At 39.6% G+C, this 25,062-nt stretch overlaps 1 protein-coding gene across 2 annotated transcripts in view; it reads left to right on the forward strand.

The window, feature by feature from the left end:
• LOC134883824 (voltage-dependent calcium channel subunit alpha-2/delta-1) overlaps window positions 1–25,062 on the forward strand; it is a 67,781-nt gene extending 42,719 nt beyond the window's left edge. The window contains exons 13-40 of one of the 2 annotated variants that reach the window (XM_063912265.1): window positions 1,294–1,372; window positions 1,723–1,772; window positions 1,869–1,958; window positions 2,079–2,153; window positions 2,242–2,322; window positions 2,664–2,738; window positions 3,906–3,965; window positions 6,058–6,114; window positions 6,437–6,508; window positions 7,016–7,077; window positions 7,527–7,603; window positions 10,109–10,169; window positions 10,264–10,355; window positions 13,881–13,962; window positions 14,489–14,551; window positions 15,140–15,240; window positions 15,779–15,868; window positions 15,974–16,041; window positions 16,140–16,178; window positions 16,280–16,351; window positions 17,634–17,786; window positions 18,246–18,298; window positions 18,665–18,720; window positions 18,876–19,005; window positions 19,764–19,876; window positions 20,657–20,739; window positions 21,075–21,154; window positions 23,033–25,062. In XM_063912265.1, the coding sequence (XP_063768335.1) occupies window positions 1,294–1,372; window positions 1,723–1,772; window positions 1,869–1,958; window positions 2,079–2,153; window positions 2,242–2,322; window positions 2,664–2,738; window positions 3,906–3,965; window positions 6,058–6,114; window positions 6,437–6,508; window positions 7,016–7,077; window positions 7,527–7,603; window positions 10,109–10,169; window positions 10,264–10,355; window positions 13,881–13,962; window positions 14,489–14,551; window positions 15,140–15,240; window positions 15,779–15,868; window positions 15,974–16,041; window positions 16,140–16,178; window positions 16,280–16,351; window positions 17,634–17,786; window positions 18,246–18,298; window positions 18,665–18,720; window positions 18,876–19,005; window positions 19,764–19,876; window positions 20,657–20,739; window positions 21,075–21,154; window positions 23,033–23,069 (2,151 nt within the window). In that variant the 3' untranslated portion in view covers window positions 23,070–25,062. Of the gene's footprint in view, window positions 1–1,293; window positions 1,373–1,722; window positions 1,773–1,868; window positions 1,959–2,078; window positions 2,154–2,241; window positions 2,323–2,663; window positions 2,739–3,905; window positions 3,966–6,042; window positions 6,115–6,436; window positions 6,509–7,015; window positions 7,078–7,526; window positions 7,604–10,108; window positions 10,170–10,263; window positions 10,356–13,880; window positions 13,963–14,488; window positions 14,552–15,139; window positions 15,241–15,778; window positions 15,869–15,973; window positions 16,042–16,139; window positions 16,179–16,279; window positions 16,352–17,633; window positions 17,787–18,245; window positions 18,299–18,664; window positions 18,721–18,875; window positions 19,006–19,763; window positions 19,877–20,656; window positions 20,740–21,074; window positions 21,155–23,032 lie in introns of both variants that reach the window. The other variant, XM_063912273.1, reaches the window with a different exon arrangement.

Below are 25,062 nucleotides of genomic sequence, written 5' to 3' on the forward strand. Positions count from 1 at the left end.
GCAGGTCAAGGAGGTAGAGGAGCGGGCCAAGGAGGGAGAGGAGCAGGTCAAGGAGGTAGAGGAGCGGGCCAAGGAGGGAGAGGAGCAGGTCAAGGAGGTAGAGGAGCGGGCCAAGGAGGGAGAGGAGCAGGTCAAGGAGGTAGAGGAGCAGGCCAAGGAGGGAGAGGAGAAGGAGGGCGAGCAAGACAACGCATCTTCATCACAGATGAAATGAGAGCAACGGTCATTGACCACGTCATTGTCCACGGCATGACAATGACCGAAGCTGGACAACGAGTCCAACCAAACCTAAGCCGATTCTCAGTGGCCACCATTATTCGGGCCTTCAGAGAACAGAACAGAAGGTCTATGACCGCCAACCGTACACCAGAGAGAACCTTCTCAGGGCTATGGACCTGGCCTGTGATGATGTGGCTGTGGAGGCGTTCCAAGGCTGGGTGCGGCATGCCAGGGCATTCTTCCCACGATGTTTGGCTATGGACAATATTGCCTGTGACGTGGATGAGGTACTGTGGCCCGACCCAGTCCGACGACGTGATGCCGCCCAATGATTGCAGTGTCAACATACTGTGTCAATTTACATGTACAACGTAGGCCTAATAAAAGAGATCGCACCCTGAACATTGTGTTTTCAATTGTTACTGTACTTTATCTATTGTGTGTAATGGATCCTCCATGGAGTTTACAGTACTCATTTTCTGCATTACGTTGTGATATTACTGCATTTTATGTATTATTCATTATTCCTATGAAATGCACAAATCTATAGTAAATGCCCAATACATATTTGAGAATAAATAAGGGTTGCTCAAATGCATCCTGGCAGTTGTGAAACTGTAAAAAAAGAAGTCTCACACTGAAAATGGTGTTTTCAATTTTTTGGGTAACGTGGTTAATGATGCTCAGTAGTGTTTACATTTTTGCAGGCCTTGAGTGGTATTGTGGTGTCAAAGTTTGCTTTTGAGCATATGAGCCACTGTTTAGGTGTGATGGGTTGGTTTTGAGCATATGAGCAACTGTTTTGGTGTGATGGGTTGGTTTTGAGCATATGAGCAACTGTTTTGGTGTGATGGGTTGGTTTTGAAAAGAGACTGTGAGGTTGTGTGTACGTAGCTTTAGAAAAGTGTTTTGTGTTTAGAGTTTTGTGAAAAGTGAGGGCAGTATCACAAAATGTGTTTAAGCAATAGAGAAAAACTGTAAATATTAGTTTAGCTGAAATGTACCTACCCAATTGTTTCTCATTTTAAGGGTTATATTATGATTAATATTGTTGAATTGAATCTTGTGCTCCAGGTGAGGATCTTCACTTTCTCAGTAGGACAACACAACTATGATAAAGGACCCATTCAATGGATGGCCTGTTCCAACAAAGGTAGACGACAGATCATCACACACATCTATACTGAATATAGCTACCAATAACAATCCTGGTATTAAATCAAGTTTTTAAAGTCGACTAGACCTTGGTACTGATTTCAAAAGCATTTCATGTTGAATTTTAACCCGCTTCAAGGGTGGTATAAAATGATACTTAACAAACAAGAAGGTTGGGGCAGTCATAATGAACATATTTTTTTTAAATACTAAGGGGGGGTTAAGAATGGGTTAAATGGTTAATCTCATCACTCACACATAAACAAAATCTCGTTTTTTCTTTGCTTTCTTGAACCCAACCTCCGCTGACATTGTGACCTTTTTTTAATCTGTCTTACATTTATTTAGGTTACTTTTATGAAATTCCTTCCATTGGAGCGATCAGAATAAACACACAGGTTAGTGCATTATATATATGTTATTTTTCACATTAATTAAGAACTAAAAAATCATTAAAGCATTCATTTGGAAAATGTGTTTTTTTTACATTGTAGGAGTATCTGGATGTGCTGGGTAGACCAATGGTTCTGGCTGACAAGCAGGCTAAACAGGTCCAGTGGACTAATGTATACCTTGATGCTCTGGTATATAACACTTTGTGTGCTACAATTAATTTAACAGTACAGAAATAATGCTCCTGCAGTGATAATCTAACGTAATCATATTCCCGAGTTCATAAGCGCATTTGCTTGACTCTCCATCAGGAGCTGGGTCTGGTCATCACTGGAACTCTACCTGTCTTCAATAAAACGAAGACCAAAGATGACAGGAATGGCGAGGTGCAGTAAATATAAACCTGCACACAGTCAACAGTAGCTGGATTGGATGAATAAATGTGTTGTCTTTTTATCATTTTCTTTATCTCAGCACCAGAATCAGTTGATCCTTGGTGTGATGGGGATTGACGTGTCTCTTGGGGACATCAAGAAGCTCACACCACGCTTCACAGTGAGTCTAACATGTGATCACATGCCCGCTGACAAAAATTTGTTTCCAACCAAAAGTCTTGTGACACTTTTCTCTGGTGCTATTTGTGAGTGATGGGATTTCATTAGACGTGTTGCTTTTTTCTAACGTCTAAATCAAATCTTACTAGAATAACAATTCTTGCTGTTAATTACAGACCCATTGTTGCAAGGTATATATATTTTTTAGGATCACTAAAGCATTTCTTTTACACATATTTAACACCTATTATTAGTTGTTTTCACACCTTTATTTATAGGCATCATGTAGTTATCTCTACACATACGTAATTCCCCACTCCTCTGTTCTTTTTTTCCCTTCAGATTGGTCCAAATGGATACTACTTTGCCATTGATCCAAATGGATATGTCCTGCTGCACCCCAATCTCCAGCCAAAGGTATGGCATCTGGCCAAACACCTTACTTACACAAACTCTTATATTCTAAAAATTCCTAATGATTACACAATCACTGCTTTCGCTCAATGAGTAATATGCAATCCAGCAGATTAAGCAGGTTCATTTCAAACGTTTTCATATGCCATCTCCCTATTATTTTCAAAGAAATTATGAATTCTCCGGCTAGAGTATGACTTGATATCGTCAGTGCTCAGATGTTTGCTAGAAGGTCACACATTACCATGTGTCATAAAAAAGATATGTAGGCTTGGAAGGGAACTGGCATAAATGTTTAAAAATGAAGGATGAAAAGAAGCTGTGGGGCATAAAAAGAGATAATGTGTTTGAAAGTGAAAGTAGTACACCCCATAATATAATTACATTTTTTATCCATAGGAATAAATGGCATTTGAATTTAGATTAAGTTTTGTATGAAGCAAAAGAGTATTATTTGTTTTATGGCAGCTTCTATTGTACAAGCTTAATATTAGCCAATTACATTTGAGTATGTTTGATTTCATAACAACTTAAACTACTGTATAATTAGGCTCAAGTTCAAATTTAACAGAAATATCCAGCAAAACTGCGCGTGGTACCATATCAATTGTGTTTTGTCTGACTTATTTTAAAACTCAAATAAAGGAAACTGAATTTTCAGCCACTGGAAAGTATTAATATGACACCTGGTGATGATTAGCCACAACCCCACAAGAAGTTCAAACCCACTACCTTCAGCCCGGGGCAAGCAGGTTCTGACAGGCCGCTGCACAGTGGCCATGTGCTGCATGGGACTGAGTTCAGTTTTTGGGGCCATGATGACCTATCTCTCTCCCCCTATTTGGAACACAGGAGATTTCCCTCCTCTTCTTTGTTCTTTCACAATGTTCTTGCCCACACTGAAAGACTTAACTGTGGTCAAAGTGTGTGTGTGTGTGTGTGTGTGTGTGTGTGTGTGTGTGTGTGTGTGTGTGTGTGTGTGTGTGTGTGTGTGTGTGTGTGCGTGCGTGTGTCCATGTGTGGCAATACTGCTTAGAAATGGTTACTGAATCGCAGCTGGAAATGACACAATGTATGTATTTGAAAAGTTTGTTTTTCTTTGGAACCCCAAGCCCCCACACAGAGACATTTTTGAAAACCAAACTGTGCATCTTTTCATAACCTTCCTAGAAACGGATTCGTAACAGGAAACTCAGGCTCACTAATAAATATGCTGTCACTTTTCACGAGGTGAGACAAAGTAGAAGTACTGAAGATAGCAGAGGTAGCTCCTTAAGTTAGCAATGTTCAGTGTTCTGTACTGTAGTCCAGTAGATATAGCATCAGTCATATAGTCCTAGAGGTGTTGTTGGCTACTTTTGCTTTCCTATACATTTTCTATGTACACATTTATTGTTGCATTTCATAAGAGTGAAGCTGATATGAAAGTGAATATATTTTAATGTCCTGCTGGTTGCAAAAACAAGTATTTGCATAGAAGTCTAAGTTAAATAACTTTGAGTTTATAGTCCCTTTAGCTAGTTTTAAGTCCTTATAAATCCACCATAATTTTTATTTTGTAAAGTATGGTCCGATGTAGAGTTAATTTCATAATAAAGCAAGGTCTTTTAAGGCATGGCATCTTGTGATTGACAGGTTGATACCCCAATGTGTGGTCGGAGCTTTTCTGAGCTTTTACCCGTTCACATAAAAGTTATTGGTACCAATTTGTTCATTTGAAACTCCTTGGATACCGTTTGGTTTTCCTTTACCCCGCTCTCTTGTGTCACTTCTGTTTCCAAAAAAAACAACATGGCTATGGCAAAAATGCCAAACTCAAGGCTTAAAAAACACCAGTCCACATTATGGTGGTTTCCTCCACTTTATACATATGGCATTTATAGCAGATATCACTGATATTTTGTATTCAAGCACGACAGATTGCTCATTATTTTTTCCCATCAACCCTTGCTACTGTGTGTATGTGTGGAGGGCCTGTCAATCACTCCCCGTCTCATTTAATCAGTCACGGGATGATTTTGTTTGTACATCTTTAATAATAACACAAATCCTCTAAGTTGCAGAAGCATTTTTATTTTAATCTAACATCCAAGTTCACCTTTGCTAATCATCTGCTGACATACAGTATTCTTTCACTCACTTGTCATGGTTCTCTTCTTTTTTTCTGACATTTGATGTTTTTCTTTTGCTGTTCCCACCACCAGTGTTGCCGTTTTTGCTCTTTTCATATGTTCTCCTGTTTTTCTGTTGGTGTGTATGTTCGATGTTTCATTCAGTGCTGTACCTCTTGATCTCTCATTCTTTCTTTTTCTCATTTTCATGCTGAAATGCTTCCTCTTCATCATTGGTCTTTGTTGCTTCATTTCATTTAACCTACCATCAAATGTAAGAAAATGAACACATGCTTTTTATTTGATTGAGTATTTTGCTTATTGCTTTATTATTTATTGCATGCTTTTTTATTTTAATATTAAGCGTCTTCCCCTTATTATTTTACTTCTTTCAAAGCATCATTGCACAGGTCAACATAAAATAAAAACATTTTGTAGAAAAATTCTTCACCACATCACCCCAAATTTTGAGTCACCGAGTGAACAAACGCTTTGGAGGACAGGCTCATATCAGATTCCATGTAGTGCTGTTTTATAGAGAAGCACTAGATTACTGCTACCATTTTATACCACCATAAAGCCACTCAGACGTATTGGGTTTTTAAGACAAGACATTAATAGGGTCCAGTGTCACTTTGTATCAAATCTGATTCAGCTATGTCTGGTGTCACAGATATGTTGTCAAAATACTGCCATATGGTGCCCTCTGTTTTTACACCATGGACTTCATTGGAGTCATATGTTAAGGAAAATGATTGGCATTACTCTTGAATTTAAATCAAAAGAGCAGTTTGGCTAAAATAATTGAAGTCCACTTTATGTAATTCAATGCAATGCCAATTCTAAGATGCAGGGGATTTTCCGCTCAATGGCCAATTGCCATAGCGATCCCCATTTCTGAATAACAATCATAATACGGTCCACTGAACTTTATTACTCCTTACTCTATCAACTCAGCAGGCTTTCGATAGAGTGATATGAAAGGGGGTTATTACATTATAAACTTTGTTTCAAGCAACGCAGGCTAAGGCTAAAGGTTTCTTCTTCTTTGTTCACATCAATCCTCTTATTCTGTCATCAAGTTTGTGCAATCGTGCGTGCGTGCGTGCATGCATGCTTGTGTGCGTGAGTACGTACGTGCATGAGTGCAGTATATTATTGGACTCTTCAGATTGAAATATCATCCTTTTTCTTAGAATCCTAAATTCCAGGAACCTGTTACCCTGGACTTTCTGGATGCTGAACTGGAGAATGACATCAAAGTGGAGGTGGAGTGTTCTGATACATTGAAATCCCCCTGACATATACACATACATACAGACAAAAACACACACACACACACACACACACACACAGGCAAATATTCAGAGGAGGATATGCATCCAAATATTCAGGTGCCAGATGTCTCATGTCTCCTCATAAAGCTATCATGACAAGCCCCTGCATGTGATTTACTCAGTGTTCCTAATTTATTAGACTGCGGTTGTGAGACAGAATGTTTTTAAGTCAGCTGAGATTCACTGAATCAGATACAGTGACGTTTGAACTACAGTACATTTACACTGTCTGCTTGTTCGTCTCTCCCAATAGATCAGAAAAATGATGATTGATGGTGAGACAGGCGAACGTACCATTAACACTCTGGTAAAAACTCAAGATGAGGTAAGAAAATATACTGAGAGAAGCTCAACATTCGGGGGAACTTTAAATTAGTGTGGATGCTTTTGTAGAGGTCTCCTACCATGCCTGTGCTTTGCAGCTGCATATTCTGCAGAAATGCTGCAGAGATGTTAAGTAGGCAAACTAAAATACCAATATATTAGGAGTGCAAAGTGTCTTTCATTGTACAAAGGAAAAGGTTTGTCTTTTGTAACAGAAACATACTGTAAATGTACTGTTTTAACTATTTAAATAACTCATTTTGAAGCAGCAGTTAGTTTAAATATTTATTTTCATATTTCTTCACATATATTATATCTACTTCTATCAATATTTCCAAAGAAATGTTTTTAATTGTGAATTTTCCAATTTTATTCTTTAAAAAAAAACTTAACACTCAAACCGGAAATTTCCTTTTTAAATTGTAAACAATAAAACATTGAACGGTACTGACCTTAACATTACATAGCAGTTATAAATGCCAGTTCCTGTGTATATTATCTTTGACAGAGGTACATCGATCGAGGAGTTCGGACATACACGTTTGGACCGGTCAATGGAACAGATTACAGGTAAGCCATCTCAGCACTTTTGTATTTAGCCTTCATGGTTTATTAATCCGTCTCTTTCATTTAATACAACTCACTGCCACTAACTACTCAAGAGCACTCCAGATGATGGAGGACACTACTTAAGCCAACAGGGGTCACTCTCATGTTTCTAATAGCAGGCTCGGCTTGGTTGATGGGAAACACATTTAAGGGATTATTTTTGAACATGCAGCAAAGCCTTTCTGAAAAACATGGAAACCTTAATCAGCTTTGTATTTTTTCTGTTGATTTTAATACATTCTCTTGTATCTCATGCAAATACTAAGTACTTTAAACTACTCACAGAGCAATATAGAAAACATTGCTTGCTTTAGTTTAAGTGTCCTAAAACCGCTTTCACTCGCTTTAATGACAACTGAGCTAAGCATCCTATCATCATTGTGACAGTGATTTTTTTTTTTTTTCTGCAGCCTGGCTCTTGCTCTGCCTAAATACAGTGAACACTTCATTCAAGCAAATCTGGGGGATGACAAATACAAAGCTATGTGTAAGTATAGCATACACACTCATGATAAACAGTGTTCAAACCAACCAATCAGATTTAATTTAGCTGGTTTCTCACAACCAGCTCCCATGCATACTTTCCTTGGGTTGTCCTCTTCAGTATCTCCTCTTGCTCCTAGCTGGAACCACAACCACTCCTTTGTATTTGCTGCTCAGATCAGCGGATCCCCGCGGTGCTTTTCTTTTGTAGTGTAACCCACTGGTCAGTCGCCCCGCACTCCCACACATACTCATCCACATGCCTTCTTTCTCCCACACCCAGCCAAAGCACAGGATCTTTTGATCTTGTCAATTTTTTCTCTTCTCTTCTTATTTACTCCCCCTCTCTGGCCCTCTTCCAGGGTTTGGAGAAAAAGAAACTTCCTTTGCCTGCTGTTAATGCTCATTATCACCTCTCATACTACATTTATTTTAATTTCCTCATTCTGCGCTCCCCACTTTCTCTATGTCTCAATGGCCAATTTCAGCTCTACCATCCTCTTATAAAGTCCATCTGTACTTTACCAGATCTGTCTCAGGCTAACAGGCAACCTGAAGCAAACATGATTTACTCAGATTGTTTTCCATTGTCTCTCTATCTAATCTGTGAAGTTGTCCTCCCTTTGTTCTCCTTATTTCTCCTTTATCCCTCTCCATTCCCTGCTTTATTTTTTCAGCTTGCTTTTTTTTTTGCTGTGTTTGTGCTTTCAAGGCTGTATTGCTGTATGGAACACTTTGGCTGCTTCTCCTAACAGCTCAGAACATGGGCTAATAATTACAAGGACAAAACTCGTTCATATACACACATACTATACACTCTTGGTTTTGTTTTTGGCATTTTGATTCTAATGCAAGTTTTTCTCTCCTGTCCTGCTTTCACATGGGAATCTCACAGCTTCCTCTTGGGGCAAGTACTCGCTATTCTATGTCATCCATGGCTTTTTCGTGTTGTGTCTTTCCATCTGATGCTTTTCCACTGCATAAGCATGCGTGTCCTCTATATACAGTATTTACATGATTACATATAGATGGATGGACTCTGAGGTATGAATGCTTAATCATTACTTTGTAGAGGCATGGGAAGACACTTTGATCAAGGGATATAAATGAAAGAAAATCATTGGAATCAGCACAAAACCATCTGGCTTTAGTGGATTTTTCATATCTTTGATGTGACAGCACAAAGCATAAATGGCTAATGGTGCAGTTATTCCAACAGATGAGATTTTGACTGAGTGTTTCGGCCTCTGTATCACTCCCTCTCTGCAATAACGAGTCTGTCACCATGCTATAAAGACTGTCAGAACGTTTACAGGCCTGTTAAAGAAAGTAACACACCATGCCTTGCTGCCACAGACTACTCCGATAGGGAGTTTGGGACTCTAAAGTTCTCCGTACAGCCATATAGAGTTTCACACCGGAGCCAGACCACCAATACCTCGATCCATCTTTCCACTTCCCTGCAGTAGGTGGATCCTGCAGCCACTTGTCCTTTTAATACTTTATGGAGCGTCCCTAGTCAAGGGTGTTTTAGATGAATAGTTTTTCTATCCATACGGCAGAACTGCTGCATGCATTCAATAAATGACCTAATACTGGCGTTGAGTAGATGGTGACAGGGGAATAAAGAGAAAGAAAGAAAAGAAAAATGCATTGTGGAAAGCAATTGGACATAGAGACACCCTGCCCAGCCTATAGAGACAGAGGGACAATGAATCTGCCTGTTATGTTTTATGTGAAGGACGTCGTTTCATCCTGCACCAGATTTTACGAACTCGAGGAGACTCAGCGCTCAGTAATTTTTTATGCAGACTGCCCCGCACGACTCAGTATATTTTAAAGGAAATGTCAAAAATTTCATCATTTTAAGAGACCAGTGAATGAAGAACGTCCATGCCTGTCATGTCATTTATGAGATAAGAATTACCAGATAGTATTTTAAATGAAATCCAGAGCAAGAGCAGTCAAAGCATAGAGTAGTAAGACTGTTCTTTATTATTGTATGCATTTACGTGCTGTCCCTTCCATGCCTTCCTCCTGAGCCTTTACTGTTCTGCATTTTTCAATCTATTTCAAGTTTTTCAATTAGATGTAATATTCTTCCACGTCATGATAGATTTTTTTTATTACCTACTGTGTGAACTATTTTCAATTTTCAAGGTATGGCTCTATCCGAGGATGAATGCATTTTTATCACCGTTTGTCTTTCCTACTTTCTCTTCTCCGCAACTCGACTTTTTCTGGGGTCTCTACAGGGCAAGAAGGCAAGTATTTCTCACTCAGTAATTTGTAGCTCCCCTCTTTCATCCTCATCCCTACTCTGTAACTTAATCGATCACCTCTCATATGTCCAATATTATATGTGTCTGTGCATGTGTGTATATGTGTTTAGTCCATCTACTTGTGAAGTGTTTCCTGATTAACATCATCTTGACGACCAGCGCCTAATTCACTGTGTGTAACATCCATAATCTTATCTGCCTAAACCCAAATCTTTGTTTTGCAAAAGCTTTGGAAACCATACAGCAGGAGAGTTTTGATGAGTATGGTTACACCTACATTGCTCCAAGGTGAGTGACCCCAACACTATCAAACAATCACACTGTCGGTGTATAGGACCGAGCAAGGGGCTGAGATTGAATCTGATCAATACTGTTCCTTCAGGGGTTACTGCAAAGAGCTGAAGTTGTCACTCAACAACACCCAATTTGTCCTCGACTTCAGCCAGTACATTGATAGGAACCCCCCTGATGCATGTGAGTCATGCATCTTTTTCACTGTTATTTCACTTGACACATCTACACAGGTTGTGATATCAGTTTGCTGTTTGTATTCATATGAGTATTATGACAACCCTGACCAACATATTAATCCATATACAGTGTGAAGCTTTGCTATGTGTGCAGTAATGAGAGTCGGGGTGTGTCTCTACTGTATATGCATGGTGTGTTTTACTGTTAGTCAGACGGCGATACTTTGATATCACAATGGTCAACATTTGAAGGTCAGAGCATTACTTTGGTCATTAGATCAGTGCGGTCGAAGCAGAATGACATCAGCTCGATTGACTGAGTTTCCTAGAAGCTTGATGTTGTCATGCTACACAATGACTCACAGTGTTTGATTTGTCATCATCTAATGGATCTCCACTTTAGTATGGCTTACCACCATCCTCCAGCTAATGGATTTAGATAGCCTTGATCCATTTCAACCCAAGGTCAAGCCATATAAAGATGCATTCATTCTGTTGCTGTTTGTGCAGTATGGTCTCACAATTTTATTTTGCAATTCAAAGTCTTTATAAAAAAATGTATGGACATGATTAAAAACAACACTCAAGGGAAGCTGTATTTAACTGTCCTTACGTTTAAAAAAAAAAGTAATTTTCTTTACAACAGGGTTCAGACTCAATATCTTGGCATTGTCTCTTCTAAAGCAGCAACAGCAAACATTTCAAAGATTTCTCCCTGCTGACTGACTGTCTAATAATCACTCAGAAGACCTACAAAAACATGTCTCCCAGCTGGAAGATTTCCTAACAGGTTCCATGAAAGAACTTTTCGATTTGGCTCGACGCAACTTCTCTTTGTCTATCATCTTCAGACACTTTAGCACTTGTCTGCCCAGTTTCATTCATGCTAGCCAGTTAACAGATCAGCTGAAAAAAGAAAATACTAGACTAAGTGCAATGCTGTGTGTAAAGTGGCACATCAGTAGTGACCAAAGCACAACATACAGGGTCCCCCCGGATCCTTAAAAAGTCTTACATTTACAGTAGTTTTAGATATTCAAGGTCTAAAAATGTCTTAAAAGGTCTGACATTTTAGGAGGGGAGGTATTCAATTTTACCTGGGGCAGAATGAATGAGTGTGTCTATTTTTAGTTGAATGTGTATATTTTATTTTACATGTTATTTTATATCCTGTAACGTCCAATACCTATTTGTTTTTACATGAAATAGGTAGGCTAGCACACACTCTGCTTAGTAGGTGGCAGTAGAATGCCTTGTATGACTGTGATCTGCATTTTAACGTAGAAGAAGAACGTAGTTATCCAGCTGCCGTGGAAAAAAGGAACACGACGCTGAGGTTAACAATGGGTAAATGCAAATTTAATGATAAGTGGTTGGAGGACGACAAGTATCGTGGCTGGCTGAAACCGTCCAGCTCCTATGAGGCCAGTGAAAACTTTGTCGAAAAACTTTCAAACTTGGCACAATGGGGTACAAAGCACTAAATTTGCACATGATATCAGAAAAACACAAGCGCTATGCAGGTATTCAAAGGAGTACAATGCCCATAGAGTCCTTTGCTGGCGCTACTTCTAGGTTGGCTGTTACAACTAATATATATACACTCTGGCAAAGTCTTCAGGGCCCAATTCCAGTCAGACACCATTCAACTCGTTTTCACCCACAGCCACGTTGAAGGCAGAAGTGCTGTGGGTTTTTCACACAGTTAGTCGTCACCAGTCATACACCTCAAACGACAACATTCACACAGTCTTCCGTGAAATGTTTCCCGATTCCGAAAGTGCTAAAACTTTTCACTTGTGGAAGGGACAAAACCGCGTACCTTGTGCGATTTGGAATAGCTCCTTACATAAAAAAGGAGCTCATCTCAAAGAGTAAACAAAGATTTCAAGATTTCAAGCTGAAGAACATGGTCTCCTTGTCAATGGATGGACCCCATATTAATTGGAAATTTGTGGAACTCCAAAAAGAGCACAGCGAGCAATTTGTTGGGGCTCAACTCGAAATTGTGGGAAGTTGTGGCCTTCATACCCAACACAACTCTTTCAAGAGTGGTTTTGCAGTATGGCAGGTGGAGAAAGTGCTAAGAGCCCTAAACTCTCTATTCAATTGTGCACCAGCAAGAAGAGAGGACTTCAGTTCTGCAGCAGAATCATCAACCTTCCCTTTACCTTTCTTTGGCCGTCGGTGGCTCGAAAAAGCCGTACAAATTTGGCCCCCCATTGTGAAGTACGTGGACCTGGTCAAAACGAAGAAGCTTCCCAACCCAGGTTCATCATCATTTGACATCATCCTCTGAGGCCCAAATGGATAAAATGTCAATAAAGAGGTGGAAACATGCAACATAGTAGAGGAAACCGTTATTGCACAGAGACTGGTCTGTGACCATGTCAGAGTGTATGGCATAGTGACCAAAGTACAAAAGAGATGCTGAACTACTGTGCAACTGCACACAACAGGTACAGAGCTTACCTGGATGAGGAAAAAAGCAAAAGGGAAAGGGGTGAGCAAACGCTTAAGAGAAAGAATGTTGAAGAGAGCCTTGAAGAGCTGAAGAAGAGGAGAAAATCAATCCAGGATGTTTGCGCGAGTCTCCAAGCAAGCAATGCTGAGCAAGCGGAGAATTCTGCAGGGACCAAGATGGCAACACTCATCACCAAGTCCAACGTACTGAGCAGACGAGCAAAGGAAAAGCATGAGCAGTTGCTAGTCCTAAATACTGACATAGAGAAGCACGCTGCTGAGCTACGACAAATGAGTGATTCATGAGTGGGCGGTCGAACAATTTTCTGAAAACAAAAGACACTTGTTGCACTTTTCTTTGCACATTTATTGAACAAATTGACATGTTAGTTGTCGTGAGTGTTACATTCTTTCTACAGTCCCCTCTAATGTTCGTCCCGCTTTTCTTGAACAAATTGAGATTTTTGTTTTTTTTTATTATAGGTCAGTTGTAGTGACTAAGGGCCCTAATTTAAAAGATTGCGCAATGCTCAAACACCGTCACCCTCTTACTAAAGATAATTAAATAACATGCGCACATACATTTTGCTAATTTTGCTAATGCCCATGTTTGCTGGTAGGGGTATGTTATTAAATTAGCTTTACTAAGTGCGTGACGGTGTTTGCGTATTGCGCAATCTTTTAAATTAGGGCCCTGGGAGTGATGGTGAATGCAGGGGGACATTGGTTTCCGTTGGTCTACTGCCGTACAATTTTTTTAAAAACATTTTTAATGCGAAGGCAGTCATGTTGGGTAATGTGCACTGAATATTTCCCGTAATTCAAATGCAATAAAACTTTTTTTTTTGTATTGGTATAATTTTTTCCTTTTACAGGTCTTAAAAAGGTCTTAAAAGTCATTCAATTTGTACTTGAAAAATGTGGAGATACCCTGAACATATCAATATGTCCTGCCAAGATTCTTTACACAAAAGGCTGGCGTTGCTTCAACCATATTTCCCTATTGAGCAGAGTTTATGTGGAGATTTTTGCAATATGCAAAATGTATCTTGTCTTGCGTCGACAGGTAATATGTCCCTGGTGAACCGACTAATTCTGGATGCAGGTCTGACAGCTGGACTGGTTAAACTTTGGAACGAGCAGACAGTGTGAGTCTTAAATATTTCTCTCTTTACAATGCACCACTTGCAGTGCTTATTAAAAACATTCTTCATATATGGAAATATGTGCCCACTATTGCTCTGTACTACAATAGTCGACGCTTATTTCATGCTCAATTTACCGAGTTACTGAGCTAGAGTTTCAATCTATCGTTTGTACTCTGGGTGATTTGATCATGTACAACTAGAGAAACACGATGAAAGCAAAGCACAGAATGCATATCACACCCAACCTAGAGCTCTGCCAAGACTTGCTGTTTCTAGAGAAAAATAATATAATTGCATCAGTGTGTTTCCTTTCATGGTATGCCCACTTGTCTGAAATAATCTGAACAAACACTTACACTCACACTGCAGGGTAACTGTTTAACGTTAGGACATATAAAGGCAAGTGACTGTGGGCATATACGATCTGTGTCATGTCTGCATCTTGCTCTTACAAATCACAAACACTTTTTCTAATCAGTGTGATTGGCTTTGATGTTTGATTGCATGCTGTTTTCCATGTTTTCAGGGATGGGATAGTGGCCAGGTTTGTAGCCACAGATGGAGGAATCACAAGAGTCTATCCAAGAAGGTAATCTCCTCTCTCTTTACTCAGTTTCACTTCTCGCGTTAGTGCTGGCGTCGTTAAACATCCCGTCAAGACTTGCCCAAATATTTTCTGGTGTAAATGTGTGAGATGAAAATGGATACAGACTGTAATGCTCTTGAGTTGAGCACTTTTTGGCTGCCTTACTCAACTGCTCCACTGGGTTATTTTCCAGAACAGAGAGGATTAGACACTTTCAGCTGAACTCCCAAAGCTTGCCAAGCCAGAACAGGACACGGGTCATAACCACTCATCCAGCAGCCAAACGCAGCTCATTTTCCTACATTTCCTCGCTGCTTCTTTTGTCTAACCTAAATGTGGGGGGTTTCGCTTGGTCAGGTTATTATACTCCAGCTGAAAATTTAAGCGTATTCCTCGTGCCTATAAAACCTGAAACTCACTTTTGATATACTGTTTTTTGATATGCAGTATATCAAGTACTTTAGATTTGATCGCTATTTTGATGACTAAATTTGGCTAAAGTATTAAATACACATTTTTCCGATACATCAAACACTTTCGCTTGGTGTTATGGAATTAATGGCCCATATATGATACAATACTAATTTTCAGTACTGGAGAAGATTGGACTGAGAATCCGGAGACATACGAGTCCAGCTTCTACAAACGGACCCTGGACAATGAAGTTTATATTTTCACGGCTCCATACTTCCGTAAGTTTTCTGAAATGGTGGACAGTGTGTATGTTTTGTGCACTGTTGTATGTTTGAGGATCTTCAATGTGTTCTGGCACTGGGCCTATCCTGCTCTAAGCCTTTGGACGTCATCGCAATTTTCCTGGCAAAGATCACACTTTTAGGCCTCTGATATCACTCTTTATCTTTCTCCTTTTCCCGCTGTGTCTGTCAGCACTCCCTCCTCCCCCCATCTCCCTCCTGCCCTGCTTCCTGTTATCTCCGCTGATCTCTTTAACAGACATCAGGACAGGCAAATGTCAGTGTAATGTAGCTGCGCTTTCAGCTACACTTGACTGGATTAACACATGTACTGGTCTTTCAGACTTTGCTCCACTCACATAAATTACAAGCAGCTAAAAATGCATGGAATTCCCCACAATGGATAGCGATTATGCCTATTTTACTGTGATTCCACTTATGAAACTATCCCTGCCAGGAGTTTTTTTGAACCATGATTTAGGTTAAATTGCTATGATTTCATTCTCTTCCCCTCTGTATCCCTTCTCTGCTGCAGCTGAGGTAAGGGAGTCTGTTACTGAGTCAGGTATTCTAGTGAGCAAAGCAGTGGACGTCACGATTGGTGAAGTCACGCTCAAGCCAGCAGGTCAGTCTTGCTAACCCAAGTTTGATGATTTCTGTGATGCAATATACAGTAAATGAAAAGTTTCAATATATTTGCATCATCCTTGTTTTGTGGTTATTTTTGTAGTGGTGGGTGTGAAACTCAATGTCTCATTCTGGATGAACAGTTTCATAAATGCTACACTGAAACTGAATGTAAGTTGTGTTTATAAGGACTCATTATATCATACGTTCATTTTTTGTCAGCTTTGTTGCTATACAATACAAATGTCTTTTCTGGTTCACTTTTGTAGTGCAAAGATGAGATCTGTGGCTGTCTCAGGAATGACAAGGTACAATGAAACCTTTGTAATGAAGCTTGATGAGTTCCTCTTTATAAATAATGAAAGCTGGTTTTTAAATTCCAAATGTGTCTATCTTTTTTCCCCTACAGCATGTAGACTGTGTGATCCTGGATGATGGAGGATTTCTTCTGATGTCAAACCAGGAGGAGTATATCACCCTGGTAAGTTACCGACTTCATTTTCATGTTTTTACAACCATGTATACTGAATTGTTGTGCTGTTTTTGTCCAAATGATCATATTATTTGATAAACCATCCCAAATAAAAAATCTGTGGTCATATAGTCAGAAAAGTATAAATCAAATACTATGTCAGCATTCACATTTCCTTACTTTATACCTAGCTCCTCTATGCCACAGGGATCCATCAATCTCATATAGAGGTCATATAAAGGGCTTATGACTCTGCTAAGGTATGATAATGGCCTGTTAGCTGTGAGCGGTTTGAGAGCTCCTGTAGGACAGCAGTACATCGATGTCTCCAGTAAAGTAAAGCACTAGCGACTGGGAAGGATCAAAGGGAAGATTCTGATGGGTTTTAGTCAGTCATGGAGGCTGTAGTAAAGTGATGCAAGTCCCCTGTGAATGCAAGAAGTCAGCTCTGCTGTGTGAACTCACCTCTCTCACGCTGCTATAGGCCCCTGTGTGTCAGCTGTAGGACATGCAGAGGGTCTGGAAATGTTGCATGACAGTCAAGATGGGACATCTGCTGTCTTTGATCCATTCTTCTATCACAATGTCTGGCATTTGAAAAAGCACCCTCCTATCCCTTTTTAACATCTTGCGATCATGCATCATTTTAAGTCTGTCTGCAGCTTTACAACAAGTAACCATAATTCTATGATAATGGCTACAGCTGTTCTATCAGGGCTATATGTATTGTTAATGCTCAGGCAGTAGGAAAGCTGCAACTAAGAAGACTTATTACCTGATTGCTCACACCAGGTGTTCAGCTGCTTGTGAAGCTACAGTGAACTATTCTGACTTCAATCATGGGATAACAATGTTTACCTTAATTCTATGTTGCAAACATTTCACCTTAAATTGCTCTTTTGGTTCAGCAAGCAAAGCCTACCTGCTGCTGCAGAAAACCTACTGTGACACTGACAGCAATGTAACATCGACACACATACTGGGGACACTGGAGTGCAGCTCCACACTTGCCTATCCACACCGCTTCAACAGAGGGTGAAAAGGGCATGGCATTAGAAGTGGAGTGACTGTAAAATGTGCTGCCACAGAACATTTTAACACTCATCTTGATTGGCTAAGCACCTAAAAGCAAATGTTCAGTGCACTGACGCAGCAAGGAATGGCCATGTCTTTAAAGCCCTATTAGAGGAGATGGTTCACAGCTGTATGGTTTGTTTGTACAGGCAGAGTCTTCCCCTGTGTTTGTTGACAGGTTTTACGTTTTTGTGTGTTTGTATTTGAACGCGTCTAGATAGGTCAGTTCTTTGGAGAGGTTGATCCTGTGCTAATGATAAACCTGGTCAACACCTCCCTGTACTCCTTCAACAAGACCTATGACTATCAGTCCGTCTGCGACCCAGAGAAAGACAGCAAGGCTGCAGCAGGACCCCGCTCCGTCTACGTGGTAAGACACCAACTCAGTGAAAAATATTTGATTAAAAACTATTCTTTATTCTTATAGTTTTTAAATATTGGGAATATTAGGTATTAGGCTGATTTGACATCTGTTCCATTCTTTGAAGGTGTTGCCACAAATATCCCTTTGGGTCAAAGTAGATTAGAATTATGTGGTCAAGGGTCAGGTCCACGTGGCAACAGTTTTCCTTTTCGGTCATAACTTAAAAACACAATCACTCACCAAGAATATTTCACACAAAGATTGAAAAAGGTTAAATGAGAAGGTGATGACAATTTGAACAGCACGGATGTAAACTGAAACTTGACTGTTTGCACAAAAGCAGAGTTGTTATTTCTGGCTGTTTTTAGTTTCATTAAAGTAATATAACGTTTAAAAAGAAAATTCCCGGTCTGCTTTATTTTGGAATTTACTCTACTCTGACTCTGTTTTATTGTCTTTCTCCAGCCTACTATTGTAGACCTGCTCAGTATTGGCTGGTGGGCCTCCAATGCTGCCTGGTGAGTGTACAGTTTATGTTTCTGTGTTTTGTTTTTCCACTTTTTGTATTGGTTGTGAGTGGGAGTATATTTGTACTTTAGGGTAGGAGTTTAAATGAGAAAGAAATGTATGTTGTTGAGGGATGAAGCTGGACGGTAAGTGAAGGGCAAGAGCAGTTACACAACGATATACTGATATTTCTATGACTGTCCAACTGCAATATACACAACTTTTAAAATGTTATGACTGATACATCCCTTGACATTTAGATCACAAATGACTCAAACACTATAAAACAGTTTTGTTGTTTAATTTAATGTAAGTTAAAGATGGCTTAATGACTCATCTGTGTGACTCATTTTGTTTTTTTCCTTCTCTGTGTATAGGTCGATACTTCAGCAGCTCTTCCTTGGTCTCATGTTCCCGAACCTTCTAGAAGCAGGTAAGCAACTGCAAGCAAACGTAACTGTAAGTCATACTTAGATGACAAAGCGGTATTTGCAACCTCTGTCTTTATTTGACAGATTTATATCCCACTTTTCTCTCAGTAAATATCTTGTAGTGTTTTTGTTTATTAAAAGTGTGTCTTATTTCTAGCAGAGTCACCGGATGATGACATACCAGATGCCATGTTTAAGGAAAGTTGCATCACAGAGCAGACTCAGTACTTCTTTGACAATGAAGAAAAATCCTACTCAGGTGTACTGGACTGTGGAAACTGCTCCAGGTATGTACTGTAGGTCTATTGTCATATGTGTAAAATCTACATCTGCACCCATTTTACTGAGTGTGTCTGCTCATGCATTAAATGGGTTGCTTTATTTTGTCTTCTTCCTGGACATCCTTCTGTTTGTGGGTGTGCAGGGATGGGTCCAGAATAGCGTTAGTTTCCTAGCCTCTCTCTGCTTTCCAGCCTGATTTCAGGCAGCTGTTTTCTGGTGAGTTTTGATCAGATGCAGATTACCTTGATCTGTCAGTGCCCGGAATTGCAGAGGGAAGCACAAAAGTTCTTTTATCTGTTTTTCTTCCTTTGCTCCCTGGCTATACTTCAAACTCACTAATACACACATTCATGGACCACTGCACATCCACTTTGCTCTAACCTCCTTTCTGTGTCAATTTGTGCTGTGGGAGGGAGTTAAATATGGCTGTAATTACTGGGTGTTTTGAATCCCACGTGTCTGCTGCTTTACCCCCCAATGTTAACGACTGTAGACACAAAAACTTTCATGACTGCCATAAAAAGCCAATCCCCAGACGAGAGAAGAGGTTTAGCTGTGTAATTTTGTGCACAACTGCACAAATACCTGTGTGTGTGTAAAGCATATTCTATACACTCTATATGCAAATGCAGTATATTGTACAGAATATCTCTTTGCATGTCATTTGGTGCTGCGTGATATCCCTTCAGCACAGCTATATTACTGAATAAATACTTTATACACTGTTTACCACTATGAATGTCTTGCCATGTGTGCTTTCTAGGATGTATCGTGCTGAGAAGCTACCAAACACAAACCTAGTGTTCCTGATCACTGATGCCAAGGCAACGTGTTTATCCTGTGACCCCAGGCCCCTGCGACAGGCTGAACAACCCTGTATCCTTTCACTCGTAAAAATCAAACATAGTTACACTTCCTTTTTTATTTTCCAGCCTTCCATCCATCACTCTTATGACAAGGGGGCTTTAAACTCTCAATACAAGGACACACACCTAAGGAGTTTGCAGTGGGTCCCTGCTGAATGTTCAGGGGTGAACAGTAAACCAGATGCACGGCATATGAAAGCCTGTCTCACATTACTCATAGATTACCTTTCTTTGTTTAATTCATCTGGTCTGCATGCTGCCATCAGGATGAATTAAGGTTAAGAGCCGCAGTGTGTTTGTATGTATGTACAATGTGAGTTTATATATACTGTACATTTGTTCAGCGTATCTGTTTGACAGATGTGTCGTGAATGTAGCTTCCTACTGGTGTGTGCAGTGCAGAGGTCATCATGAGGGATCACCACCATGGGGTCAAAAAGGTCTCAAGTTGCTAATAAGGACCCCATTCAACCCTCAAATTAATCATACAATACACACATACAGCTGTTTTTCAATGTGTCATGACTTAATGATAAAGATTAATTTAAATTTCTTCATACAAGTAGTGTGTATCATTAATAATCATTTCTAGAACCGCCTTTTTTAAATCCTTTGTTGTACTCGTAAATGTTAATAGCAGATCAGCAAACATTTCGGAGGAAATATCTCCAGCCAAGGTTGATGAGTTGGAAGGCTTTTTGGCAGGCAAATTAGGAGATCATTCAATAGATGCTGTTGTAAGTGTTAACTGGGACTGGTGTATCGCTTTTTCCTGACAATTTCTGTTTAGCCGAAGGTCCTAATCCATGTGAGCTGGCTCAGAATCCCAGATACCGCAAAGGGCCTGACGTGTGTTTCGACAACAATGAAAATGTAAGACACAACCACAGATGTGCGTCTGTCCAGAGAACATTGCTGGAAACAGCTCGATTACTGAGCCTCAATGTTGGCGCCTGTCAATTCAGTCTGTTTCTCATCAATTCTCTCGTATGATCCAAAGCACTGTGCCGTCTTTCCCTTTGATCCATTCTTGATTTATTCACTGAATTAATTATTTTATTCATCACTTTACAATTATTTTTATTTTATGAATTTTGCATGTTTATGTGACTTAATAATTTTTCTTGCTTTACATCATACCATTACTCATTCTCTGTCATCCTTTCTTTATGATTTTCATCCCAACGGCTGCTGCTACCGTCTGGTAGGATGAGCCCTTGTGTCCAATCAGCAGAAGTTCTTCCTTGAGCCCCATACCTCTCATGTTGTTTCTAGTGCTGAGTTCAGGGTCAGTGCCCTTCACACAGCTCCATACAGATACATTAACCACTAAGATGTTTACTGTTGGGTCATCCCAATGTGCCTTGAAAGGGTAAATCAGGAAAAGCTTGGTCATATCCTACTGTATACTTATTTTCCCAACATTCAAGCACCACCCATCCTAGTCTGATATAAGAATCAAACCAACATGGTATCATGCATGTTTACTCTGATCCACCTGAAATACTCTCCCAAACACATGTATTATACACATGCAACTGTTGTGCACATACAATTATTGTACATTTACAAAATGATTCCATATGTTTATAGGTTTTGTGTTACATTTAGCATTTTTCATACAAATTTAAAAACAATAAGAACTTTGACAATACAAACAGTTGTGTCTGATAAGGTTTTTATTTGTGGCGTGCCTATCTCCCTAACAGAGTGCTACATCTTTCTTTGGCATCTTGTCTTTTTACCCAGTTTTTTTACACCAACAGATGGCAAACAGATTGTGTCTTGGCAGTTAAAAGTGTAAAACCAATTTGATATAATAGCTTCAAAGCACCACTATTCAATAATAGCTTCACAAAACTATGTATAAATACACGTGCAGTATATGCAGCCATCAGTTTTCTTCAACTTTGCTAAATGCTTTGTCAACCAAATATGTAAACACAGTTGGATGCATTTCGCCTCAAAGTGAGATGTCTTTTAGGTTTTCACAATTGCAATACAATATTCAGATCTCATACAGTATGTGGTTTTGTAGAGTCTCTTGAAAAGATGAGATGGGAGTTCATATTGGCTCATTTGAGGTAAAAGATTAAAACAAAGGAGCAAGGTGGTTAGAGAAGGTGTGTGAGATCATTGCATCACCACCCAACTTTGAACAGTTTATAAATGTCTAAATTGGGGAAATTATTTCCTATATTTTTATGACTGTTCATTGTGTTCTAAAGGGGTAAATCACACACATAACAGACCTCTAATCCATGTGCCTGCATGTTCATATTGTCGGGAGGTTGTGCTTGGATGCAAAGGAAAGGGGAGAAATGGCTGAGGAAGTAAATTAAGGTATTAAAAGTAGGCCGCATCCCTTTTCCTCTTTCCATCTGTTCCTTTGCTTTTGGCTCAGCTCCTCATAGGAAGACAGTTTATGACGATGCCAGTCCATTTTGTCACTGGAGTAAACAGAGGAAACTCCATGTGTGTTTCCTGCCCTTTGAATACAGTGGACTCCCACCTCTTTCTCCTAGGCCTTTGGCATGCAGGGACATCCTGAAAACTCCCATCAAATACAAAAAAAATACACTTTCAAGCAAACAGATGCAGCACAATCGGAGTGAGGTCCAGAACACCTCTGTAACTGCAGCGCAGCATTTTAATGAAGAGATCATTTTGAGTAATACAGTTTGCTTGTTTTCTATAAGAGTTCAATGGGAAGCTTGATCTTCTAGTCGATGTCAAGCTATCTTTGGCAGCCAGTTAGATTAGCACAAATACTGCAAACAGAATCAGCAGACCTGGCTCTGCACACTGCCAAGACATAGTCCTGCACATGTTCATTGTATAACCAGGGATTCTGTTTCTTTGTAGGAAATAAACAAATGACGTGTTTGTGAAAAAGCTTTCGAGGTTCTGCTAGGAGGATTTTATTGACAGAGAGCCATGCTAGCTCCCTGTCTCCAGTCTTTGTGCTAAGCATTTTCTGGTTCCAGCTTTATATTTATAACATATGGGATGACAGATATGTGAGTAGTATTGGTCTTCTCCTATAAGTCATACACGGCTCATCATTGTTTGTAAAAAGAGTAGTTTTGATGGTGTTATTTGCAGCATAGCTTCTGGATGTAGTAGAATCTTGTTCTGATTGATTGACAACTGCTTTGTCCAACAGGAAGATGATTCTGATTGTGGAGGAGGGACCAGCCTGAGCCCATGTCTTTGGCAAATGCTTGGGCTCCAACTACTGATGATGTGGCTCATCACAGCTTTTCAACACTCATGACCCCTACACACACAAACACACATAATTATCTCATCCCACAAGAGGCAAGAAGACACTCCAGTTATGCCATGCCGGATGTATGCAGAAAAGTTGCAACAAGACATTTTGCTTTATAAGGACCGTATCATTTGTCCAATGCCAAAGGGTGCTCAATTATTTCCTCCTTGTCATTTCCAAAAATAGAGACACATTTACTGTGCTCAGCTGCACTCATTTCCATGATATACTCCTTAATACTCTCTTATGGTGCAAGAGTAAGAGCTAACCAAACCCTTTAATTCTGCCTCTTTTGTTTCTTTGATTTATTTTGCGGAGGTTGAAGAGTCACTATGCCAACTAAATATCCTTCAAAGACTGTATGTTCACTGACAGCGTTGATTTGTGTCGTTGTCAATATTGTTTGTTGCTTATTTATTGCGTATGAATCATAATGCTGTAATGATGATTATTTTAGGCCACCAGTGCAACTATATTCCTTTTTTGTTTAAGTGTTTTTAAATGTATTGTACTGATATATTTATGAAGGTTAGATTTTTTATACTCAAAATCAACTAGCATTACATGACTAACTAGGTGTTGTATTGTAGCAGCATGTGCTCAGTACAGAGCTAAAGACAACACCAGTCCTCTGACACCAAAGCTCCACACAGTACCAAGGATCACAGATACACTACCCGACTACAGAGAATCTGCAGGCTAGTTTATTTAAATGAGACCTCCGATGAGGGTCTACATCAGTATTCAAGTTATGATGTTAGATAGATAGATATCTTGCATACCTCGCTGAGACTAAAGTGAGATCATGTTAATCAAAAATATATTAGGATATTACAATTTAAAATGGGTTTGTCCTTGGTCTGACAGCTTTGGTTGTCTTCAATTTGAACACATCAAATTCCCAGTGCCTACATAGTAGCTCAATCAGTGTGTTACTGAATGAAACAATGAATCAGAGTTGTATTATCACCATGTAGGCTTTTATGCTAATGCTGCTGCAGTTTAGTAGAAAATGGTAGCCCTTGCAGTAAAATGTTGTGAAATGGGCCAAATCAGCTGCAGTTGTTCTAATTGATGTGGCCCAGGCAGCAGCAGAAACAAGCAGGGATTTTGATTAAAGGAAGGGATATAATTTTCCTTCATGTTCAAAATAAACCTAAACCAGACTTGAGCTTCGCATTCCAACACCTCTCTTTATTAGGCCTGTTCTGTTCCCTTTCTGGATCACATGACTCAGGAGCCAAAATGACTTGTGAATGAGATCAGCATATTGAAATGACTGTTTCCTTGTTTCCTTCTCCTTGCTGTTCTCCCCCTTATGCTTGTTTCCTCTTTGTTTTGCTCTATACAGTAAGTGCTGTGAAGCAGACGCTGAAGGCTCAGTGTTGAAATGCTGCAATGTCATGGGATGAGCTTGTTCTGTGTTTGAACGCTGTCTATGCCTATGATCAGCATGAGGGCCTGTTGGAGAGAACTTAGAGAATACACTACTACCAGTGGTAATTTTACATTGCCTCACATTACCATACAGCATTAAGATCAAACTCAAGTTTTACTTTTTCATTGTAGCTATTTAAAAAATGAAAGTAGAGTTCTCTCCACCTAGCCATCATGCGGACCCTGTTGAGTGTTCAGGTTATGCCTGTCAAAGTTGCGTGTTGACATGTGTTTTACCCCGGGGATCCCGTGTCTATGTGCAGGCATGTGTGTGTCCCTCCAATATCTGATTGTGCTTTAATACTGTACATGAATTACTCCTTTTGTGGAACTTGACTAGCCTGAATAACTTTTGTATACATTTGTACACTTATACTATTTACTGTAAAAAAGAGAAAATGTAAGAAAAGAAAGATGTTTATAATATGGTGTTGATTATTGTGCAAATATAATATATGCACAATAAAAGTGTTGTATTGTTATGA

This window comes from Eleginops maclovinus, chromosome 2, assembly GCF_036324505.1.
Source record: "Eleginops maclovinus isolate JMC-PN-2008 ecotype Puerto Natales chromosome 2, JC_Emac_rtc_rv5, whole genome shotgun sequence".
Lineage (NCBI taxonomy): Eukaryota > Metazoa > Chordata > Actinopteri > Perciformes > Eleginopidae > Eleginops > Eleginops maclovinus.